Genomic DNA, 23,323 nt, shown 5'->3' on the forward strand with positions numbered 1-23,323 from the left:
ATGCGCAAACATTGACAACAATGCGGTACACTTTCATATAACTTCATATAACACTGAGCTATCATGAATTGTGATGAGTAGCAACTGTTTGTCTATCTGCTAGAGCTAGCACTGCTTTCAGGAAGGCTTGCATGTCATCAGTCGCTAGATTCAGTTGCAGAAACTTTGCCACAAGTGCAGAACACCTGCAGAAGAAAACACAACACGCTTTAATAACGCTATATAGATCAGATCAACAGTTACACAGTTACATGTATGAAAAAATGCACATAATTTTATGCTAAATATAACTATATACTCACAATTAAGTGCATTCAGAAATAATGGAATAAAATTTGTATTAAAAACGTTTCTACATGTACCCCCAGGCACTCACTGTGTGTGAGCGTGCTCCATGGCGGGAGAGTCCCTCCTAGTCACTGGCTTGTTCTGACTGATGAGCTCAGTGACCTCTGACCCTCGATCAATTATACTCCGTTCTATACCCATCGCCGCGGCAACCTTGCAGGCGTAGCTAGAGCAGGTCACACCTCGTATGAGCTTATAGAGAAACACCAGATCATCATTATCATGCAGCGTGTCCATTGTCTGTGTAGAAGGACAATATTTATATTAAATTCAGTGAAAAAATGTGAAAATAAAAGCCTTGACCAGTATGCCTATAATGAGAGTAAAAACACCTAAAAAGCTTTGTGATTGGTTTTTTAAACGTAATTATGTATCTCGATCCTCTCAAACATATTATCCTATAGCAAGGACTAGCTACTCTTGATAATAGAATGTAGCGAACTGAACGACATACCAGATATTCGATGAGGGTTGAGTCTGGTAGCAGCTTTTGTTGAATGATGCTATGGAAGTGAGTGGAGACTATGATGTTGGGGCAGTGGTCCTCTCTACTCAGCCACTGACGCAGTGAGGACACCAACAGACTCAGACCATCCACCTAGTGTGTGTGTGTGTGTGTGTGTGTGTGTGTGTGTGTGTGTGTGTGTGTGTGTGTGTGTGTGTGTGTGTGTGTGTGTGTGTGTGTGTGTGTGTGTGTGTGTGCGTGTGTGTGTGCGTGCGTGTGTGTGTGTGTGTGTGTGTGTGTGTGTGTGTGTGGTGGGGGGTAATAATTCATTATCCACTTACTGTGGCCGTGCCTTTCCCAAATTCGTCCAAAATGACCAGCGATTTTTCTGTACTTAGTTTCAGTGCCATTGATACCTGCATTAATTATCGTATACTTATTTACTGCAGCACAAGCACAAGCACAAGCGCCTTTCTACAGGAGTGACCATTGAGAGGGGTTCCACTGTTAGCTATGTACACACGCGTGCATTATATCTATACCTGGTTCATATCTATCATGAATGTAGACAGAGCTAGTGAGACCGACTCCCTTGTCCTCACTCGAGTGAACAGTCCGTCCAGTAGTCCAATCTTGGCATACTCGGCCGGCACAAAGCTGCCAATGTGAGCCATGAATACTATCAGACCAACCTGAACAGAAGGATGGACAAATGACGAGAATAGCACAATCCTAGTTATAAGCAATGAAAGTTGCTACAATTACACTGAAGCAAAATTACAACTTGTACAGTACTTTGCTTAGAGATGATAAATTACTTGTTTTAGGTAGACACTCTTTCCACTTGCATTGGGACCAGTAAGCAGCTTCACTCTGCCTTGGTTCATGTCAAAGCTAGAGTCATTGGGTACAAAGGGACTAGTACACAGTTCCTGTAGAGGATGCCTGTGTGTCGGGGAGACAGGTGAGGTAGGTTATGGTGTGTGTGGAGTGGACCACCTTCCTCCCTTGATATAGATGACATTGTCACTGGTCAGTTCAGGCCGCAGCAGATTGTGCTCTTTAGCAAACACAGACAGTGAGAGGAGACTGTGTGTGGGATGTGTGTGGGCGTGTGTGTGTGGGGTGTGTGTGGGGGGTGTGTGTGTGGGCGTGTGTGTGTGTGTGTGTGTGTGTGTGTGTGTGTGTGGTAGGGTTACCCGCTATACGGTATTACGTTTCCTTTTGGGGAGCATTAATTTTATACAAACAGTTACTAGGGAACTACTGCACTGATGGATATCTAAAACGTCCAAGTCTCATAGGACACGATGCACACACACTCACCAGTCTAGCTCGGCCGCCACGTCCATGACGGCCACAAGTTCTGAGGATTGTTCCAATACGACTTCTTGCAGACGATGGATGATCTCACTCTCCCTGTCCAGAGCCTCGTACATCGTGTCACCTAACTGGGACTCCAACTCTGTGCAGGAGATCGACGGGATCAAATAATGTATTTGCGCAGCCTATTGCGTTGCATTAGCGTTCCAAATAATTATATGAGATCAGAAATTTCATATAAATATACTCCGCAAACAATTGCCAACAGTACCTTTGGTCCGATCTGTTTTGTAGTGGATTCCTTGATCGTTAGAAAACTGCATAATCATAATTATATACACAGAGCGAAATCCACTCAATAACGTAATTTAATAGAGCATCTTTGAACGGCCATAACTTGAATTCCATGGATCAAATTTCAACGATTTTCTGATTTTCTGAAAGCTTAGAAAGAGACCTTTCAAATGGTGTCATCAAAGTTCATATTTGAGAGATAAAATTATTTGTCAATTTGGCGATACCATGAATAATAGCCCATGGTCCAAGGCCGAAAAATAACAAATTATGGCCCGTTCCAAATTTGGGATTTGAACATACCATCTGAACGGGCTCCTTCTAAGCTTTCAGAAAATCATAAAATTTTTGACATTGGATCATCGGAACTTTAGCTATACAGCCAACTATAGTACATGCATACTCTCAAAATGTAGCACATTACCACAAACTGTAGTCCCAGAGCCTCTACACTGTCCTTAACCTTGTCAGCCTCAGCTGGTGGGAGGGACAGCAGGTAACCAAGCTGTGCATGGACACAAGGCAGAACATTATGCTAGCTTTATAGTACACCATGCAGTACTTACTAGTACTGTAGGGGTTGCCAATATTAGCTGCTGTTACCTGGGCCACATAGACAATGCTGCAGTGAGATATCCCACTCTCTGGAGGGAAGCTCTCTAGTTCAGCCTCAGCCGCTCTCGTGAGGAGGTCAGGGAGGCCATACAACAGTTCCCGTTCTGTGTGAGGAGTGACGTGTGCGTGTGTGTGAGGTGTGTAGTGTGAGGTGTGTGTGTGTGTGAGGAGTGTGTGAGGTGTGTAGTGTGAGGTGTGTGAGTGTGTGAGGAGTGTGTGAGGGGGTGGCTTACTTGAATCCAGTTCACTGTCAATATTAGACTTGACACAGAATCGAGAATTAACGTCAGATTCATCAAAATCAATCTACAAAAATACAATTCAAACATCTTCAACTATGCATGCATGTTAACCAACCCACCACTTTATCAATGAGTGCTGCCACTCGCTGAATGCTCTCACACAAACACTCACTCGTCTACACACACGAGAGAGAGATAACTGATTATAATTATGATTATTACAGGGGCTTACTCTCTTGAAGACGCTGATGTTGGAGGGGAGACTTCTACAGAGATCTCCAATGAAGATACCGTTGTACACAGTCTTGTAGAGGGCCTTCCAGTCGCTAATGGTGGCCACTGCATTACTCATCCGAACCAAGATACGCTGGGAGAGGGGAATATAATACTCTCTGACAATCTTCTACCAGGGATCAAATAAACCATTATAATAATTATTATACAAAAACACAAGAAAAATATTAACCTAAACATATCATTAGATAGGCCTTTCAAAGGGCTACAAAATGCAACTTTTAGCGGTAAAAATGCTCAATCCTAACTCAAGTTATGAGTACTACGGCCACTCACTGGTATGTTCTTGATCTGCTTGATGCAGCTGTGCAGAGTGGTCGCCACCTCTTCATTACGAGGGGACGACAGGAAACTGATGGCATCCAGTCGATTGGTCAGCGTCTGTTTGTCATTCAGCGGACGAAGGAACCACATCCTGTGTAGTCATGTGATACAGTAGCTAGGTCATGTGATACAATAGCTACGTCATGTGATACGAGACTTACTTGAGCATTTTGTAGCCGAGAGAAGATTTTGTTTTGTTGGCAATTCCTATAATTACGGTAATTGTAATAATTATAAACAAAGTACACAAAGGGTTCAAAAGGACGTACCGAAAAGGGACAGTCCCTCCTTTGCCCCACCCCCTCCTGCCTTGTAGACTGACGGGTGAGCCTCCTTCCGGAACACCTGCAAACCACTGGAGGCAAACAAATGATGAGCAGTCGACTCGAGGGGACCTACCAGAATGATGCCTCGTCCATCAACATCAAACTATCCCTATAAAATAAATATCAATTTTTCAATTTTCAGAATACTTATAGAACGAATAATCCTAGATTATACCAACGACCTCCCTAACTTACAGAGAGAAGTTCTTGACTGCTAGTAGTGGTACTCTGGCAGTGCACTCCTCCAGCTCTATACCCAGTCTCCTCTTCTCTACAAACTTGAGCAGTACTCCAGCACTGCGGACCATCAGCTCAGCACGGAGGTCAATGAGTCCGGATATTTGGAGGAGCTTCTGATGTTCACTCGCCTCTTTGTCCACACCAGGAAGGTCAAGGAAGAGGAGGCGTCGTTTGCACTGGTCATACTCTGTATGTGTGTGTGTGTGTGTGTGTGTGGGTGGGTGGGTGGGTGGGTGGGTGGGGTGTGTGTGTATGTGTGTGCGTGTGGTGTGTGTGTGTGTGTGTGTGTGTGTGTGATATTACGGCATGCTATACAATGAGGGAGGACATAAATTATATTTGCTTACTAAAGTCTGCTGAAGGTACCACTTCAACACTGCAGGTCTGAGCTGGTGTGTTGTCTTCCTCACCACTCTCAGCTATGGATGGATGGCAACTGACTCATGGCACTATACAATATCGTAGTACCGTAGTCCTTGGACACTGACACCATGGCTTTGTCTGCCTTTGAGCTCAGGACAATCACTGATGGCTCCACCTGGATCAGCACTGCATGGTTGATGAAATAACTATTATAAAGAAGTTAGAGTGGGGAATATAATTATAAGGTAGCCCCTGAGGCACTTGCCTCCCCCCCCCCCCCCTCAGGCATACCTCTCTTGAAGAGTGCGAAATCATCAGCCTCTTTCTGATCATTCATTAGATGCAGCTGGCCAGTCTCCACTGTGTAGTAGGACAAGCCAATCCAGCCACCAGTGTACGCAGCACACAGCACTATCTGCAGTGCAGTGGGGTGAGGGACAATAACTCGTTAAGAGGTTTGTAATGGAATTTTTGTTACCTGAGGTGTCTCAGATATCTCGAGGTAGTCGTCTCCCACGTCCCTGGTTCTCTGGTGTACTATGTCAGCTGATGTCATCTCAATGCTAGGGTGAGAGCTGGAGCCCTCACCACTGGCACTGGTATCCATGGTGCCGCTGCTGTAGTACTGAAGCTGTGAGACCTCCTGTACATGTACAATTCCATGTACTCTTGGCAACAGCTTGCACATGCGCAGTAGACAGACCACGTGTGTTTCGTGGACTTTTCCCAGGAGAATTGCTACCACATGCACACAGTGTGTATTTTCATGGTATTTTCAGCTGTAAGTTCAGTTCTGGCTATAGTGTCTACAGTAGTTAATACATCTCTGTATCTCAAACAAGTAAGTGCTTTACTCTCTCTAGGTTGATGCCACCAACCACTGCATTGCTGAGTCACTGTGTTGCATAAGCCATAGCAAGATAAGCATGTCTGAGAGGAGCTGCACTGCTGCTGGAGGCCTCCAGAGGGAGAGGAAATCACGGAGCTGTGAGAATCTCCTGCAGGGCAATCATCACAAGAGCTACCACAGAAGCAAACATTTATACGAGGTAAACGATTGTATTTTGAGCCAGGCTGCACACCAACTTACTAAGGCCAGCCACTATAATAATGATACTGACTAGCTATAGCTGCTTAAAGTAATATTTGCATCTTGCAAGTAACTACTAAAGTTGAATGGAAAATTAACAACCATGTGTTTTGTTTACATAACTTTGTACGACACGTACAAGTTCATTTCATTCTATAATGGTATTCATGCCTGCTCTTACCCCATCATGGCAGGAGGGCCCCCCACAAGACACGTTCTGGAGAGATGGTCACAACAGAGGCCACTCCCACTTTGAGTGTCCGGTGGAGGTACAGACGAGTAAGCCTCTACCATTGGACGAGGTACGATACGTGATTGAAGAAATGGAGAGCGAATTCCTCTCTCGCAGGAAACTCATCATCACTGGCCTCCCTCCTAACTGCACCACCATCACTGATATAGTAATTTGATAATAATTAAGCTGGAAAATAAATACTTATTTTTCTCCCTGCAGTGTTTAACTAAATTCCTTAAGAAGATCTCAGGCACTGCAGTGGCACTGAAGGCTAAGGACAGCGCTGTACGCGTTGTCTTCCCCTCTGCTTGCAAAGCTAGGGACAGTCTATCGATCATCAACTCGACACTGCTCAGCTCACACAAGCTAACAGCATCGTACGGACATCCTGATTCTCTACTCTTTGCTGGCAATCTCCCTTACACGTATACACAAGAAGATTTGGTGAAACTTTTCGAGAGCTGTGGTGATATTCTGCGCTGTTTTATCGTTCATAGCCCTGTGTCTGGATTGAGCAAAGGATATGGATTTGTCGAATTTGCCAAACGTGATGAAGCCATACTTGCCAAGCAACAAAACGCCACTAAAGTTATCGGACTTCGCAGTTTAAGAGTTGACTTCTCGGACAATGGCATGCAAACGTGTGAGGATCTCCACTCACAGACACTGTTTGTGGACAGACTACCTAAGGGCTTTGTCGAGGATGGCTCTCTGAAAGAATGCTTCTCCCAATACGGACGAGTCAACTTTTGTCAGGTGAGCATTTCATTCAATAGTCGTAATTTTAGTTCTTGACAGCATGTATGATCAGCCGTACATAGATCTTTAGATTTTAATGATTTTCTAAAAGCTTGATGCATCCCATTAAAATCTATTGTACCTGCAGGTAGCTGTTGCCGTGCACACTGGGGTCAGTAGAGGATTCGCTTTTGTGGATATGAGCTCATCCCAAGAAGCTGAGCATGCTCAATTGGCGTGTAATGGCGGAACATTTCGGGGTCATGAAATCCGAGTGTCCTTTGGCATGCCTTGCAGACATGGAGCTTGTATACTTCAACACAAAAGTAACAGCAACGTAAGTATCTTGAGTCATGCACTGTTATTGAATATCTAACTTCACCAATCTCTTATCCTAGACTGCAAAGGTGTGTGGTGGTGGACTGCCCCTCCCTGGCTATGGCTACCCTAGACCAGAGGTTCCCTGTAACCCTCCCTACAGAGCTTATCAACCATTCCATGAGATTGCTAATGGCCAGGCATTCAATTACATTGTTCAAAGATCTCTACTTCGATCATCCTCCATGTCCAAACTAACACACACGGTATGAGCAGGGATCATCATTATTGTATCCTCCATGTCTAAACTAACACACACGGTACGAGCAGGGGTCATCATTATTGTATCCTCCATGTCTAAACTAACACACACGGTACGAGCAGGGGTCATCATTATTGTATCCTCCATGTCTAAACTAACACACACGGTACGAGCAGGGGTCATCATTATTGTATCCTCCATGTCTAAACTAACACACACGGTACGAGCAGGGGTCATCATTATTGTATCCTCCATGTCTAAACTAACACACACGGTACGAGCAGGGGTCATCATTATTGTATCGTTTCATATAACAGTCTATCTTTAATCTGTGTGATACGAATACATCGCCTGTTTAATCATAATTACATGGCAAGCTTGTCTGTTAATTTTTATTAACATTTTTTTTTATTATAGGACTCTACTTCTGAAACTGAGTCGTGGGGTATACCCAAGAGTCACAGTGCTCCCAGCGTACTACCACTGTCCCCTTCATCACCTCCACACCCTCACACCTCACGCCCCCGCAATCACGAGAACGAAAGCCCTAAACCAAGAAAGAGATCCGCTCCGGGTCCCATCGAATACATCATCGACAGCGTGTATGATCAGCCGTATATTGGCCAACACCAGCAAGGCATACCATTTCTACATCCTCTGAAAAGAATGAAAACTAATATTCTCTGAAGTAAATGACTGGCTGGCTGCATATAATTATGTGTGTACATGTACTCAACTGTATAGGTCTAGTTAAGTGTATCTGTGCAAGTAGCTCTCATTTTAAACCATCACTTGTTTCATTGCATTACATACTGTTACTGCAATTCACATATTGTTGTTGAGCAAACTAAATAGTACGTGCAAACAAATAACAGTTAATGCGAACACTAAGTTAGTTGATTTTATTTAGATTCCATTTGTCACTGTTATGTTCTGGTGATGACTCTGCGGCTGATACATGAGGCTAGCTTAGAAAGGGCGGCTGATTTATGAGACACAGTTCATCAGATTCAGTGCCCACTTTATACAAACCACTTCCGGTGACCCAAAGTAGCGTTGTGGTTATTCATGGGGCTCCGGTCAGAGCGCTACTTTATCCGGAGTTCTGTAACTCACAGTATGCACTGCTAGGTGTAGTGTACTTTATGCTGCCCTCGAAAGCAGTACTTATGCTACCTTAAAAAGTAGTACTTATGCTGCCCTCAAAAGCAGTACTTACTTATGCTACCGTTAAAAGTAGTACTTATGCTACCTTAAAAAGTAGTACTTATGCTGCCTTCGAAAAGCAGTACTTATGCTACCCTAAAAAGTAGTACCTTACCCCCTAAGCAGTTTCTGTCTGGCCAGACCGCTTTTTTTTTTAACGTTGGCACTGAGCTGAATTGGGCTCAGTACATCATATATAGGTTTTATGATCTGCTTGCCATTGTTTTGAGAGTGACAAAAATTAATGTGGTATTGGATTATGTATACATAAGCATAAGCACATGTACACATAAGCATAAGCCATGTGTACATGTATATACATAAGCATATTATAAGCACATGTATACAAGCAGCGTATGCATCGAATACATCATCGACAGCGTGTATGATCAGCCGTACATTGGCCAACACCAGCAAAACATACCATTTCTACATCCTCTGAAAAGAATGAAAACTAATATTCTCTGAAGTAATTGACTGTCTGGCTGCATACAAACTTAATAATTATGTGTGTACATGTACTCAACTGTATAGGTCTAGTTAAGTGTATCTGTGCAAGTAGCTCTCATTTTAAACCATCACTTGTTTCATTGCATTACATACTGTTACTGCAATTCACATATTGTTGTTGAGCAAACCATTAACACATGACATCAGAGAATGCATGGGAAAATAAATAATAGAGATTTATTCTCAGGTTCTCTTAGCTAGGTAGTGTTTGTAGAATGGTGACTTGGTGGAGAGTAGGATGAATGAAGGAGTGCCACACTTGACCACCAACCTGTGTGTGGTATGTGTGTGTGGTGTGTGTGTGGTGTGTGGGTGTGGAGTTAGGGGTAGCTATATACAGTAGCAAACATACACCACAGAGGATATGGTTTTAATTTAAATTACATAATCAGCCTAAGCACAATGCAACACACAAAGAGCTCACCCTTTCATAGTCAATAGCTCTCCCAGTGGTAGCTCCACCTTCACCTCCTTTATAGCCTCCGTTATGGCCTGCTCGTAGTATACCTGTAGAGGGGGAGGTCATTACAGGGTAGTCATAGCAACACGGAAAGTCCTACCTTGATATGAGTGGGCGTGTACACCCCCTCTCTGTCCCACGGCACACGCTCAGCTCCAAACATCATCTCAAGATGGTCGCACAGCCTGGTAGGGGACTAGAATGACTTACACACACACCACACACACCCACCCACCCACACACACACACACACACATACACCCACCCACACACACAACACACAAATTTGCCTCTTATAGTACAGGGTGTCACACAGGGGGGGAAAGGGGGGATATCCCCCCCCTAGCTCCAATTTCCCCCCCCTTTCAATTATGACTGAGTGTCCATGAAATAACAGTTGACCTTTTTTTAGCAACATTTTCTGGTTACTTTTCTCATTTCCCCCCTCTACTTCAAAATCCTGTATGACACCCTGTAGTACCACCAGTGTGTGCACATCCCTGCACGCTAACTCTCTGGGGGGAGGGTTACCTGTCTGTCTCTGGCATTGCCTCGATGTAGTCACTCTGACCATACTCAGGATACAGGAAGAGGACTGGCCACACTAGTCGACCGTCACTGTTCAAGTGGACCCGCCCACCAGATGGAGTAGATCCCTCCAGCGAGTCACCTGACCTACCATCCAGACACACCCCTCTAGCCTGCATGGAGCCGGGACACATTGACACTATAAGTATATTTTGGGCCTGTTTTGACAAAATACCATGGGCTATAGGGAAATCATGGCCTGTTCCAAATTTAGATTTGAGCATACCATGCATCTGAACAGGCTGGGCTCCTTCTAAGCTATCAGAAAATCATAGAACCTTTTCAGAGCCAGCAACATTTCATCATTATATTGTTCCTCAAGCAATAGCTTGCAGTTCCCTGCTAAAAACACGTAATACCTTTATGGTGGACAGTAGCTTTTCCTGCTGTTTCTTTTGCTCCTTTTCTCTGATGGATTGTTTTCTCTTGTCTCGATCTTGCTGCTTCTTGTTTTTTGTTGCCTTCACTCGTAACTCTCGTAGCTTCTGGTTCTCTGGTTCGACCTTTAACCCTTCATCACACCATTCTATGGCCTCCCCGAAACGACCTAGCTGTACACAACTTAGGGCACCTGGAGGTTAAAGGTCACATATCTCACTTAAGTGGGTTAATATTACCTCTTATTATAGCTTTGACATGATCAGGTTTGACTGTCCTGGCCTGAGTGGAGTCGTTGAGGGCAGAGCGATAGTTGCCTGTGTGTGTGGGGGGGGTGGAGGTGTAGCTTTTGCAATTGCTAGATTTCGAGACCAATCACAGAACTTCTATTTAGCTAATAAGCACAAGGTAATCTGAGAGCTACAGGAACTTACACATGTGTAACTGAAAGAAAACACAAAATTAATTACGGGCTGCTGAACATAGCTATCCAACTGGCTGAAATTATGCTGTTGTCCTCACCTAGATGGAATTGTGCAGCGGCTCTGTTGGTGAGCAGTACAGCATTGAGCAATGGGTCCTCTGCACACTCCTTCAGTCCAGCACTGTACTCCTTCAGAGACTCACGATAGCGACGCTTTCGGAACATCTCGTTACCTGTGTTTATGTGTGAGCAGAGGACATTACAGTACAGTAGAGTACAATCATGGTATGTACAGCAATGGTGATAAGTTTTACACACACAAAAAAGTACATAGTGGAGAGCAATGGTCAACCTTCTACAGCTAGGGATTGCATGAGCTTAAACACTATACATGAGTACGCTACAAAAGCTACCTTCCTCCTTGTAAGCGTTTGCTCGCCCATGTGGTGTACTGGTCTCGTACTTGAGTGCCTGTAAGGCGGCCAGGGCGGGGGACTTGGCCACGTCCACCTCCCCAGGACTCCGGGTCATAAACAGGGGAATAGACTCCAGCTCCTAGCACAGTGGAGGGGAGGTGGAGATATTAGCAGGTTAATTATGTTATGTAGGGTACACCTGAAAATGTGTTGCGAGAGGTCAATATTGTATCGTTTATTATTATATCTATGGTTGAATAAACCACCACTTTAATACCTTGCAGCGCTATCACATGCACACACACACACTGCTAGTATCGACTCTGAATAGGAACAAATCAGGGCTGGGTGCGAGACTAGTACCCTCCTCCTGTACAACTAGAACATGCAGGAGTGATAACCTGCTCCCAGTTATCCTCTGACAGTCCATCAGTGTACGTGGCAGGGCCTTTAGTAGCGAGGATCTCATCTATCAGCTTGTCCACATCAAGTACCTTTGGCTCAGCCATATTGGGTAAAGATCATTAACCGAATAGTTGATAATTTAGAGAGGCTGTTTAAGTGACTGGACAAAATATCCAACACACCTGGTTTCTCCAACTTTCTTACACAAGTATGACAATGGAGATGCGTGTTCATGATTGTATTGCTACCAACAAAACCGTATTAATAATTTCTCCAGATGTTGTATTTTTCTTCTGCAGCTTTCACGTATACACACAAATACATTCACTATAACTGGAGCAAGTGTTGACATTGGATCAACGGTACTAATTAAAGTTAATAGCTGTTGAAAGATATTCAACTACTCAATGATTTAACGATTCTTTCAGCTGCCATAACTTGAATTCCGTGGATCCAATGTCAAATTTTTCAGGATTTCCTGAAAGCTTAGAAAAAAAGAGATCAAATGGTGTCATCAAAAATCATATTTGAGAGATAAAAGCAAATTTGCCAATTTGGCGATACCATGGATAGCCCATGGTCCAAGGCGGAAAAATGTCAAATTAGGGCCCTGACAAAATTTTGGATTGAAACATATCATTTGAAAGGTCTGTTTCTAAACTTTCAGAAAGTCATAAAAATTTTTACATTGGATCAATGGTACTGAAGTTAATAGCTGTTGAAAAATATTCAACTACTCAATGGTTTAACGATTCTTTCCGCTGCCATAACTTGAATTCCGTGGATCCAATGTCAAATTTTTCAGGAATTTCTGAAAGCACAGAAAAAAAGAGATCAAATGGTGTCATCAAAAATCGTATTTGAGAGATAAAAGCATTTGCCAAGCCCATGGTCCAAGGCGGAAAAATGTCAAATTAGGGCCCTGACAAAATTTTGGATTGAAACATATCATTTGAAAGGTCTGTTTCTAAACTTTCAGGAAAATCATAAAAATGTTTACATTGGATCAACGGTACTGAAGTTAATAGCTGTTGAAAGATATAACTTGAATTCCGTGGATCCAATGTAAAATTTTTCAGGAATTTCTGAAAGCACAGAAAAAAAGAGATCAAATGGTGTCATCAAAAAATCATATTTGAGAGATAAAAGCAAATGCCAATTTGACGATACCATGGATTTTGGATTGAAACATATCATTTGAAAGGTCTGATTCTATATAAACTTTCAGAAAAGCATAAAATGTTTGACATTGGATCAAAGGTACTAAATTAAAGTTAATAGCTGTTGAAAAATATTCAACTACACGTACGGCTAAAAGTAGTATTTTACAGCTTGTAAACTATGTTTGTACTTGCGAGTGTACATCATAGTTTACAATGTTGTGGAATTATTGTAGTTCATCTAGCTACAATAGTTTCCTTTATGGTTTACAAAGAAAGTTGATAGTGTACAACATTGAATACTATACTGTAAATGAACTCTTCGGCCATGCATGTGTTCGGTCCACTGTCATACATGTTCATGTCAAATAGTAACAAAACAACATGCAGGGCACACAATACAAATACATACTAAATAGTGACAGTTGAGGATTGTTCTACAAACAGCTGTCCAAGGCTTGGAAACTGATACTTCTTTTGTGACGAGAGCAGATCAAGAAACGAGACTGGACCAATCACCTGTCAAGTACATAACCATCGTTACCACACTCCATGCACAATAATTACTGCTCTTACTTGAAGACCTGGGGTAATGGGTATCAAGGTCAACTTCAACTCCATAGAGCCGTTGCTAGGCAACTCGCTGTGGACCTGTATCAACAAAAACAATCCCACAATATATATTTAATATAATAATAATCAAGATTACCTTTCCAGTATTTCCACTGAATAAAATCCCAGATCCAGGAGGCCTCTCCAACTGCGACAGCAATCTCATTGGTCGATTGCTATTATTATATATAGGAGGGAAATTAGAGACTCATTGCAACTATAGGTACTTACGTATTATTTGTAATCTGACAGGTGACCTTTACCGGCTGCTCTAGGCGGGCAATACCCGGGGACTCCACCAACACACACGCCAGCTCAGGCAATGGAGGTACCTACACACACACACACAGTAGTCATGTCACGCTGTGTAAGAGTGGGTGTGGCTTACAGTCGCCTTCAGTTGCCCTGTTTGTATACGACCCCTGTCTCCAAACTTTGACCTCCACACAATATCCATCTTTCCCACACTCACGTTAGCACGCTACAGGGAGGTCAAGGTACAGCAGTCATGTGAGCACAAGCTAGGGGTCGATAGATTATGACATTTTTCTCATTTGCTATTCTTTTATGCTCAATGTACATGTACATGCAGTGTCTGTATACATCAATGGAGATGCCTCTACAATAATTATAGACAAAGTACATACAGTACATAATGGAGTAGCTTTAATTATTATAGTAGAGCCACCTTGCCTGGAGTCTGCACGCTAGAGAGTGGTGAGATTCGGTAGAGGTACTGACGAGTGTTGCGAGGGACCAGGTAGTTCTCACACCCAAACACCGACTCTTCAGATCTGAGCAGGGAATAAACGGTCACGTACAGATACTCAAAATCCATCAAACTAGACAAGAGAACATAACTTTTTCTATCTCTAGGTTATCACTGATTTAAACACACCATTAGATAGACATTACAAAGGGCTACAAAACACATTTATAATTGCGCTGGTACTCTATCGAAACTCAAGTTATGACTACTCAAACTTAGTAATAAAACAGGACGAATTCCTACGATTTGGTTGGGCCATGGCTTTTCTTAGAGAATAAATAAAGGCTAATGCCTGGTTAAATTTAATGAGGCTTTTTGGCAACTATGCCTAAATGTAAATGTACATTCAGTGCTTCTAAGGTATTCACATAATTATAAGTCCTTATCGTAGCACGGATCTAAACATTCATTGCTGACCTACTGGACGCTTACTCTGTCTCCTTGTTGATGATGATGTTGAGATCCTTGGCTTGGAAGTTGGAGGTTGGGTCAAAGCTGACCAGTTCCAGGAACATGGGGGAGGGAGTGATGTTCTGCAGCTGGACCTCCAACAAGACCTCGTCCTCACTGCTACAGTGGAACTTGGTCTTCACATCTAAAGGCTTGTGGACCTGAGTGGGGGTGGGGGGGGGGGGCTATTTATTGTGTGGACACTATTAGTTTGAAAACTTAATTAGAAATTGTTCTATTCAGTTAAAGCTAGGTTTCATATTTAGTTGTGAAATAGGACAATCCTTACTCAATTATGAGCAGTCAAAACAAACGAGAAAACACTTTTTCTGTGGTGTAATACAAACACACCATCTTGTAGCTCATCAAAGAGCTAATAATTTAGAGCTTACAGCTTCACAAAAGATAGTAATACGTTATCTAAAATACGGGCACACTACATAGACTAAACCTCACGTTGAACTTGAAGAACTTTCTGAGATATAGCTCCTCCCCTGATGTTGTAACAGTGTAGTTGGCCGAGCATACGAGTGAGTGTTCCCCTAGTTCCTTCACCTCGTGAGTGATGATCCTCTCCTCACACGCACCTCCGTCAATCTGTCCGATAGTGGGTGTGGTCAATAGATTCAGACGCTGTGACGGGGTCATGAGTTCAACCTGCAGGAGGAGTAAATATATATATATATAATTATATAGGATACTTGTTCAAACGATGTATAATTTAAATTATAGATAGTACAAAATAAGTGTACGTATAAGTAACGAAATGCAAACAGTCAAGACAGCCACTAATAAAGACACTTTATTCTTGAGGGCGGCTAATTATAGAGGACCCACCCTAAGCACCACCTCCTTGACCAATTCCTGACTATCGTTGTGTGCAGTCACGAAGCCACTGAACGTTTCTCCGAGGAATATCATCCTATGAGGGAGAGGGTATGAACATCATAACTCTGGTGGTTGGTTTGTTCTCACCCAAAGCTTTGTGGCAATGCTAACACTTCCCCTGTGGAGAAGTTGGGCGTGGCCGCAGGAGTTCGGAGGTCAGATATGAACTGTGTCTCCAAGGACTTGCCTGAAGCGTGCGTGTGTGGTGTAGGTGTGTGTGTGTGTGTGTGGTGTAGGTGGGTGTGTGTGTGTGTGTGTGTGTGTGTGTGTGGTGTAGGTGGGTGTGTGTGTGTGTGTGTGTGCGGTAATTTCAAGCGTACCTAACATGTCCCATTTCTCCCCCAGCACAGGCACTGTGGTGGCCAGTGAGGGTTTGGTCAGCCTCATCACTGTGTGGAGGGAATCACCATATAACAAAGAATACGTGTGTGGAGGGCCTAGGAAATCGTAACAAAGTACGTGTGAGTGTACGTACATGGTGTGTGTGTGTGTGTGTGTGTGTGTGCGTGTGAGGCAGTAGGATTCTAGCTGAGCTAGCTAGTTATGGTAAGGACAAGCACACAAGGTAGGGCGTAGTAAGGTAGCTATAGGGTTCTAACCTTTGAGGCCCAGAAGGTGTGCAGTGGTAGATTCCATTTTGTTTCCAACAATCAGCCCCGCCCCCTAAAATAATCAACGTCAAGGTCAAAGTTCAAAAGGTTAAAAGTTCATCAACACAATGGCTTTAGCAAAGGGTATTCTCTCTCCTGCACTCAGAGCTAGAGGCACACACTTACATGCCGTGAAACACGTGAGGAGAGTTAGATATACACCATATCCTAATGCAATAGTAGTAGTTAAGTATCTAGTACAGTCATCAACACACGTACACCTCACACACACCACACATATCACACACACACCACACACACACACACACACACAGAATACACGATGGCTGTCACTGTCTCCATTGTCTAGAGCTGCCCAGTTCTTTGCGAGCACTACGGAGTGTGTGCATGACATTCCTGATGGAGCCAGACTCCTGGTGGGTGGGTTTGGATTGTGTGGGATACCAGAGAACCTCATCGCTGGTCTACAGCAGAGAGGGGTCAAGGATCTCACCTGTGTCAGCAACAATGCCGGGTAAGATATGTATCTACCTTTATACCAGTTTCATATGGTGGACATTTTTGTATTGTAGAGCATCATCCGAAAATTGAAACTGAGCAATGAGTGATGTGCAATAGTCACCATTCTGAGCTATACTTGTACGAATATTTAGATAATAAATTAGGTAGTGAAAATATATTCGACGATTTAACCACACTGTCCCCCTCCATTATACAAGATGATGATTTAACCACACTGTCCCCCTCCATTATACAAGATGATGATTTAACCACACTGTCCCCCTCCATTATACAAGATGATGATTTAACCACACTGTCCCCCTCCATTATACAAGATGATGATTTAACCACACTGTCCCCCTCCATTATACAAGATAGATGATTTAACCGCACTGTCCCCCTCCGTTACAGAGTGGATGATTTTGGACTCGGTCTACTGCTCAAATCTTGTCAAGTCAAGCGTATGATTGCCTCCTACGTCGGTGAAAATGCCGAGTTTGAGCGACAATACCTCTCCGGGGAGCTAGAGGTAGAGCTGACCCCTCAGGGCACTCTGGCTGGTAGAATACAAGCCGGTGGTGCGGGGATACCAGCCTTCTACACACCCACTGCGTACGGTACCCTCGTACATCAGGGAGGGTCCCCCATCAAGTACGATGCGAGTGGTGAGGTGGTTATCAAGAGTGAGCCGAGAGAGCACCGAGTGTTTGGTGGACGTGACTATATTCTTGAAGAGGCCATTACCGGCGACTATGCTCTTGTCAAAGCTTGGAGAGCTGATAGAATGGGCAATGTACAGTTCAGAATGTCTGCTAGAAACTTTAACCTGCCCATGGCCAAGGCTGCCAAGGTGACAATAGTTGAGGTGAGCTGTTGATAGAGTGGTGGGTGTATTTAGCCTCGCTCCCAGGCCGATTTTTCTTTAATATAACTGAAATTGAAAAAACGGCCTGGGAGCAAGGCTAATTTAGACTTAGCTACATGTACAGTGCTGTACATACAACAAGTATAAATGTATAATACTAGCCAGTTATGGAACTAAGTCATTGTTGTATTTAACTGTACATGCTGTGTCATGCCATTCCTAACATACGCCCACACACCACACAGGTTGAGGAGATTGTGGAGGTGGGGGAATTCCCTCCAGACAACATCCACCTCCCCTGTGTCTATGTACAGAGAGTGGCCGTCGGAGAAAAGTACGAGAAGAGAATTGAGGTAGTCAGTCATCATCAGTGTGTGGTGTTTGGTAACTTTACTCTCTCTATCTCTAGAAACGAGTTGTGCGTGCACGTAATGGAGTGGGCGTATCTCTCGGCTCAGGGAAAGGGGCGGAGCTTCGTGAGAGGATCATCAGGAGAGCTGCTCTGGAGTTCAAGGACGGGATGTACGGTATCCTTTCACTCAAACCAACAGCTGATATATACATGTATAATTTATATAATCGTTTTTCCCTCTCCAAAACTTTAATTTGAGCATGTCATGTGATAGGCCTTGTCTAGAACTACACTCTTAGTTTTTATATTGATTTGCTTTTTAGTGAAGTTATGACCTCCCGAAAGTAGTTTGCCAAATTGTGATTTTTCGGAAACTGTGTGTATGACACCTTAACTAGTTGTGCAGCTAACCTTGGTATTGGCATGCCCATGCTGGCTAGCAACTTTATCCCTGAGGGGATCAACGTGGTCCTACAGAGTGAGAACGGTGTACTAGGATTGGTAGGTTGGAGGAGGTTAGTATGAGAGCTGTCCTGATCACATCTCTTCCTTCCTCAGGGTCCCAGTCCGTATGAGGGAGAGGAGGACGCTGATCTAATCAATGCTGGCAAAGAAACAGTCACTCTTATCCCGGGAGGTTCCTACTTTTCTAGCGATGAATCGTTTGCTATGATACGAGGGTACGTGTGTGTGGGCGTGTGTGTGTGTAACTTGTGATACCCCTCCCTCCACACACTCCACAGAGGGCACATTGACCTGACGATGCTCGGAGCTATGCAGGTGTCACAGTACGGAGATCTGGCCAACTGGATGATACCAGTGAGTCATTATCATAATTATGTACTTTATAGTTGCTTTATTTATCACCAATATGACTGTCACAGGGCAAGATGGTGAAGGGCATGGGAGGGGCTATGGACCTGGTCTCTAGTCCGAGGACCAAAGTGGTCATCACCATGGAGCACACTGCCAAGGTCAGCCCATTAGTAGGAGGAGGTGTGGGTCTGTCTGTCTGTACTAGCTAGTATAATTATAGTAGGGAGGGATTGTAGTTGAACATCTTTCAACTGCCATAACTTGAGCACCGTTGATCCAATGTCAAAAATTTTATGATTTTCAGAAAGCTTAGAACGAGACCTTTCAAATGATGTGTTCAAATCCAAAATTTGGTTCGGGCCGTAATTTGTCATTTTTCGGCCTTGGACCATGGGCTATTATTCATGGTACGGCCATATTGGTAAATACTTTTATCTCTCAAATATGAACTTTGATGACATCATTTGAAAGGTATCTTTCTAAGCTTTCAGAAAATCAGAAAATCGTTAAAATTGGATGCACAGAATTCAAGTTATGGCAGCTGAAAGAGTCCCCAAACCATTGATAGTACAGTAGAACCTCGATTATCCGGCCCTCCATTATCCGGAACCTCGATTATCCGGCTTGGCAGTTTTCTTTTTAAATAATTCAGAAAATGGGCGTGTCCCTCAAATGCGCATGCGCGTTGTAGCTGTTACCATGGAGACATGCCTGCTTATCTTCTGCGCATGCGCAGACAACCATGGGCACTGCTGTTTATCAATAAAGTGGGTGGATCAAGGCGTGGTTTATCTATAAAGTGGGTGGATCAAGGCGTGGTTTATCTATTCGATTATCCGGCATATTCACTTATCCAGCCTCCTTCTGGAACCAAGGTGTCCGGATAATCGAGGTTCTACTGTACATGCATATTATAGCAAGTATTGTATATGCGTCTAATTTGTACTGTCCTTTCGTATTGCAATAGTGGTTTGTATGTCACCATAGTTATTGTGTGTGTAGGGATCTCACAAGATAGTGTCCGAGTGTGGTCTTCCATTGACTGGCAAGAGCTGTGTGGACCTCATCATCACAGATATGGTACACACACACACACACACACACACACACACACACACACACACACACACACACACACACACACACACACACACACACACACACACACACACCACACCATCACACACCCACCCACACAGGGAGTATTTGAGGTGGACTCCACCAATGGTCTAACTCTGACTGAACTAGCCGATGGTGTTTCATTGGAAGATATCAGAGCAGCTACTGGCTCCACTTTCAAGGTTAGGGCTAGCTATAATTATACAAAATGTTAAATGTTATAAATCATAAGCCTTACAGTACCGAAGTACTCCAGCACACAAAAAGCAAAAAAGTTTAATTTGATTGTTCAGTCGTATACTTCACGTACATATCTCTGTTCACTCTAAATTATACCTATTGACAGATTGCTTCTCCCCCTCACTCTTGTGTAGGTGTCTGATGGCCTGCAGCTCATGAGACAAGTGTAGCCCCACCCACAACAGAGTGTAGCCCCGCCTTCCACAATAAACTGTCCGTTTTAATGTCATTTCTTGTTATCACTACCCACTCATTTTGTATTGATAAATTTCGTGTATAAATTGAAAATGTGCCAATGAGAATGAGTGTATAGCATAAGTATGGTGTGCTGAGTATACATGCATGTGTAATAGTTCAAGTTCTCTGTACTTGAAACTTGAGCACCTGTATTGGGAGGGAAGGGGGTCAGGAAAATATCACTTACACTCAATTTCCATAAATCTTATGTACACAGTAAAAATGGAATTGTTTTAGCACATATCAATTTGTGTAGCAAGTGAGCCACATAATAATAGCATAGTTATAAGTTAAAGAGTGCTCACCTCATTTCCCCAAGAGGTCCAGCCTGGTAGCAGGTTCCTGGCAAACAATTCCAGTCTCCCCCCACCATTGGGAGCGTACCTATCCAGCACATCTAGGAGGGAGGACACAGTGAAAGACATTACCGACAAACATTTTTTGGAGCGGGTAATTTTCGGGTCTTAAATTTTCACAAAATAATAGGCAATTTTTAGGAATTTCACGTACGTATACTATTTTCAATAGCAGTTTTTTTTAGCAGACTTGTATATTGAACAGGCAATGCATTTTCATGGCTTGGTGAAATGCACGAAAATATTAGCGAAAATATTGCCCCGAAAAAATTACCCGCTATACGGTAGCACAATACGACACATACCTCCAAGATATGGTTTCTGAGAGTGAATGCAGCTAGGGACGGCCATGAGGGAGTACTGGGTGGGGGGTAGCTTCCCTGAGGCTATTCTCCTTATCTTGGTGGGGGGTCCACTGGGGGAGTCACTCTCGTTAGCGCTTCTCAATCGACCAATCAGAAGAGACTCGTATGGTTTCTTGTGGGCGGAGTCCATGGGCCAAACCAGCTCACCCTTTGTCGTTACCTAGGAGACAGCATCAACAGTACTAATTATTATTATTAGTCCAAGTCGTACATTGCACCAGCTATAAGAGCATGGCTAGTACACACTATAGTGAGGGAGAAAGGAGGCCGAAGACTTACAATCAATACATTCACCGTGCAAGGATGGAGTCTGTGAATGTTTATATAAAAGCGATCCTACTGTAGAGATTACACAACGCTAGATACACACACACTAGCCTCGTTTCCAGGCCGAGTTTCTCGGATAGTTGTTCGCCTATCCGATATAAAAGTAAAAGCAAAAACTCGGCCTGGGAACGAGGCTAGACACACACATGCGCATACAGCGATTTCCTAAGTAGCTGTACTCCACATGTGCACACCTTTATCCAGAGCCACTCTGCGATGTACTCAATGTCCCAGTGTGGAAACAATATCTCTCTGACAAACTGAGCAATGCTCCTCTTGTTAGTCACCCAGACCGCCACCACCGCCCCCTCAATCAGTAGCCCTGGTACCGGGAGATCTATCAGCTGAAGGTTACTCAACCAAGAGTATCTAAAATAGAATTAGCAGTAGAATTAGCAGTAGCGGTATTATTATAGATCGCTATAATCAATTGCATACAGGAATTGACAACTTTTGCACGGTTTTTTTTTATTAATACATGTACTAAACTAGTTTGGAAATCGAAGAAATATTGAAACTCTCACTTTTTTCCTCGGATGGCCGATCTGTTCTCCCAGGGAGGGTCCATCACAACTAGACCGAAGGACTGCGATGGCAGTGTCGACAACTGATGCATCTTACTCACATCAGATAACAGAAATGAACTCTGACCTGGGACAGTGAACCTCACTCCTAGTGCGGACACAGTGACATCACATGATCCTTTGTTTGATATCACATGACCAAATAGTTCCACACTGTCTTCATCACCTAAAAACAACAGAATAAATTATTTATAAACCAGCACACGAAATGGCTTTTTTAATGTTCTCACCTTTTAAAATGTAGGTGCTGGTTTCTTCTTGTGCTGTGGTCAGTGCATCGAGATTACACAGCGAGACCAGGTCAACCTCAGGAACTGTTGCTGTACATGGAAACAATAGATATACCGTACAGTGGGTTAATTTTCGAGTGTCTGCCATTTTTGCGCGTATAAAAATTTTTTTCTACATGTAGATAGCCATTTTTTTCGGACTTGTATATTGAACATATAATTATTTTTGCGGTTGAAAGGAAATAATTATTATCCCTCGACAGTTACTAGAGAGTGGTCTCACCGAGAGGTGTGGAAGATAGCTGTGGTTGAGTAACAGGGAAGTAGCCATTTTGCGTACCCAATGAGGACAGAGACAGGTGGCAACTCGACAACCATTCTGAAATCTGGAGCAGACAGATTCGATTAGGCCGTACAATTATACTCAACCTGACTATGATGTTTCTGTAGCTCCAACTCTCCTTTGTTTAGCATCCTCTCTGTCTTTCGTTTGCGTTTCTTCTACAGAAGGAAATAAACGGACTTGAGAATAAACGATGAGGTACACCGTGACAAAGCTAAGGATACAATACCCACAACCTAACTATGCCTGTATGCAGGTGGTACTTTGACTGATGGCTTGCAGTGACCATAAGGATCCTCTACCAGAGTGGACTGTACGGATGGTAGGTACGTAAGGAGCACTCCAGCTTTATTTTCAGCCACAACAGTACTGCCAGTGATGGACATCATACCATAGATTGAGTACTCTATCTATGATTATACATCCCCACTCAGCTAGCTAGCTCGAGCTCGAGACCAAACCAGCCCTAAACCTCATCTTCAGTGCGGCCTGGTATCGAGGCTAAAAGATCCCCTTCCTCCTACGTTTTTGACTTGTTGCAGTTCACCCATGTAGCGTGTGGGTTATAAACCGGGGCTCCGGAGCTGTAGGTGGGTGGCCGGGAAAGTAGTCTTTCATTAGATCACAGCCCTCCTGTAGTCTTTCATTAGATCA

General features: G+C 43.5%; 6 protein-coding genes across 8 annotated transcripts; 2 read left to right on the forward strand and 4 right to left on the reverse strand.

The window, feature by feature from the left end:
- Positions 1-2: 2 nt before the first annotated feature.
- On the reverse strand, positions 3-5,430 carry LOC135334798 (mutS protein homolog 5-like). The gene is made up of 23 exons (XM_064530125.1): positions 5,293-5,430; positions 5,106-5,229; positions 4,920-5,000; positions 4,799-4,870; positions 4,407-4,638; positions 4,285-4,320; positions 4,155-4,240; positions 4,047-4,092; positions 3,838-3,976; positions 3,500-3,634; positions 3,387-3,443; positions 3,259-3,331; positions 3,014-3,129; positions 2,835-2,915; positions 2,388-2,433; positions 2,120-2,258; positions 1,793-1,882; positions 1,612-1,738; positions 1,336-1,485; positions 1,135-1,209; positions 803-946; positions 377-588; positions 3-185 (listed from the first exon to the last, which is right to left on the reverse strand). The coding sequence occupies exons 1-23, from the start codon at positions 5,419-5,421 to the stop codon at positions 62-64; spliced, it is 2,514 nt and encodes an 837-aa protein (XP_064386195.1). The 5' UTR covers positions 5,422-5,430; the 3' UTR covers positions 3-61.
- A 107-nt stretch (positions 5,431-5,537) lies between these two features.
- On the forward strand, positions 5,538-8,274 carry LOC135334871 (polyadenylate-binding protein 1-B-like). Its single transcript, XM_064530222.1, has 7 exons — positions 5,538-5,595; positions 5,678-5,863; positions 6,099-6,305; positions 6,359-6,895; positions 7,026-7,214; positions 7,276-7,461; positions 7,875-8,274. Exons 1-7 carry the CDS (start codon positions 5,560-5,562, stop codon positions 8,142-8,144), a joined length of 1,611 nt encoding a protein of 536 aa, XP_064386292.1. The 5' UTR covers positions 5,538-5,559; the 3' UTR covers positions 8,145-8,274.
- Positions 8,275-9,302: 1,028 nt separating this feature from the next.
- LOC135335292 (tetratricopeptide repeat protein 4-like) lies at positions 9,303-12,001 on the reverse strand. The gene is made up of 9 exons (XM_064530743.1): positions 11,841-12,001; positions 11,437-11,578; positions 11,122-11,256; positions 10,839-10,916; positions 10,581-10,792; positions 10,165-10,334; positions 9,734-9,818; positions 9,598-9,680; positions 9,303-9,444 (listed from the first exon to the last, which is right to left on the reverse strand). The coding sequence occupies exons 1-9, from the start codon at positions 11,946-11,948 to the stop codon at positions 9,357-9,359; spliced, it is 1,101 nt and encodes a 366-aa protein (XP_064386813.1). The 5' UTR covers positions 11,949-12,001; the 3' UTR covers positions 9,303-9,356.
- Positions 12,002-13,337: 1,336 nt separating this feature from the next.
- On the reverse strand, positions 13,338-16,463 carry LOC135335274 (trafficking protein particle complex subunit 13-like). Its single transcript, XM_064530717.1, has 12 exons — positions 16,323-16,463; positions 16,044-16,112; positions 15,811-15,910; positions 15,673-15,757; positions 15,292-15,492; positions 14,818-14,996; positions 14,305-14,410; positions 14,005-14,097; positions 13,848-13,948; positions 13,714-13,792; positions 13,581-13,655; positions 13,338-13,523 (listed from the first exon to the last, which is right to left on the reverse strand). Exons 1-12 carry the CDS (start codon positions 16,357-16,359, stop codon positions 13,416-13,418), a joined length of 1,233 nt encoding a protein of 410 aa, XP_064386787.1. The 5' UTR covers positions 16,360-16,463; the 3' UTR covers positions 13,338-13,415.
- LOC135335272 (succinyl-CoA:3-ketoacid coenzyme A transferase 1, mitochondrial-like) lies at positions 16,403-20,529 on the forward strand. The gene is made up of 12 exons (XM_064530715.1): positions 16,403-16,513; positions 16,649-16,848; positions 17,247-17,700; positions 17,946-18,053; positions 18,110-18,227; positions 18,459-18,553; positions 18,611-18,732; positions 18,796-18,871; positions 18,937-19,026; positions 19,871-19,948; positions 20,068-20,169; positions 20,362-20,529. Exons 1-12 carry the CDS (start codon positions 16,442-16,444, stop codon positions 20,395-20,397), a joined length of 1,551 nt encoding a protein of 516 aa, XP_064386785.1. The 5' UTR covers positions 16,403-16,441; the 3' UTR covers positions 20,398-20,529.
- On the reverse strand, positions 20,505-23,179 carry LOC135335275 (N(6)-adenine-specific methyltransferase METTL4-like). 3 transcript variants are annotated; one of them, XM_064530719.1, is made up of 9 exons: positions 22,933-23,179; positions 22,756-22,827; positions 22,610-22,712; positions 22,327-22,410; positions 22,037-22,262; positions 21,707-21,881; positions 21,126-21,345; positions 20,770-20,861; positions 20,505-20,611 (listed from the first exon to the last, which is right to left on the reverse strand). In XM_064530719.1, the coding sequence occupies exons 1-9, from the start codon at positions 23,056-23,058 to the stop codon at positions 20,582-20,584; spliced, it is 1,128 nt and encodes a 375-aa protein (XP_064386789.1). In that variant the 5' UTR covers positions 23,059-23,179; the 3' UTR covers positions 20,505-20,581. The 3 variants fall into 3 exon arrangements, with proteins under 3 accessions (XP_064386789.1, XP_064386788.1, XP_064386791.1); XM_064530718.1 differs by having other exon boundaries at positions 22,327-22,416; XM_064530721.1 differs by having other exon boundaries at positions 22,327-22,416; positions 22,903-23,094.
- Positions 23,180-23,323: the final 144 nt, after the last annotated feature.

The sequence above is a fragment of the Halichondria panicea genome, chromosome 4, assembly GCF_963675165.1.
Source record: "Halichondria panicea chromosome 4, odHalPani1.1, whole genome shotgun sequence".
Lineage (NCBI taxonomy): Eukaryota > Metazoa > Porifera > Demospongiae > Suberitida > Halichondriidae > Halichondria > Halichondria panicea.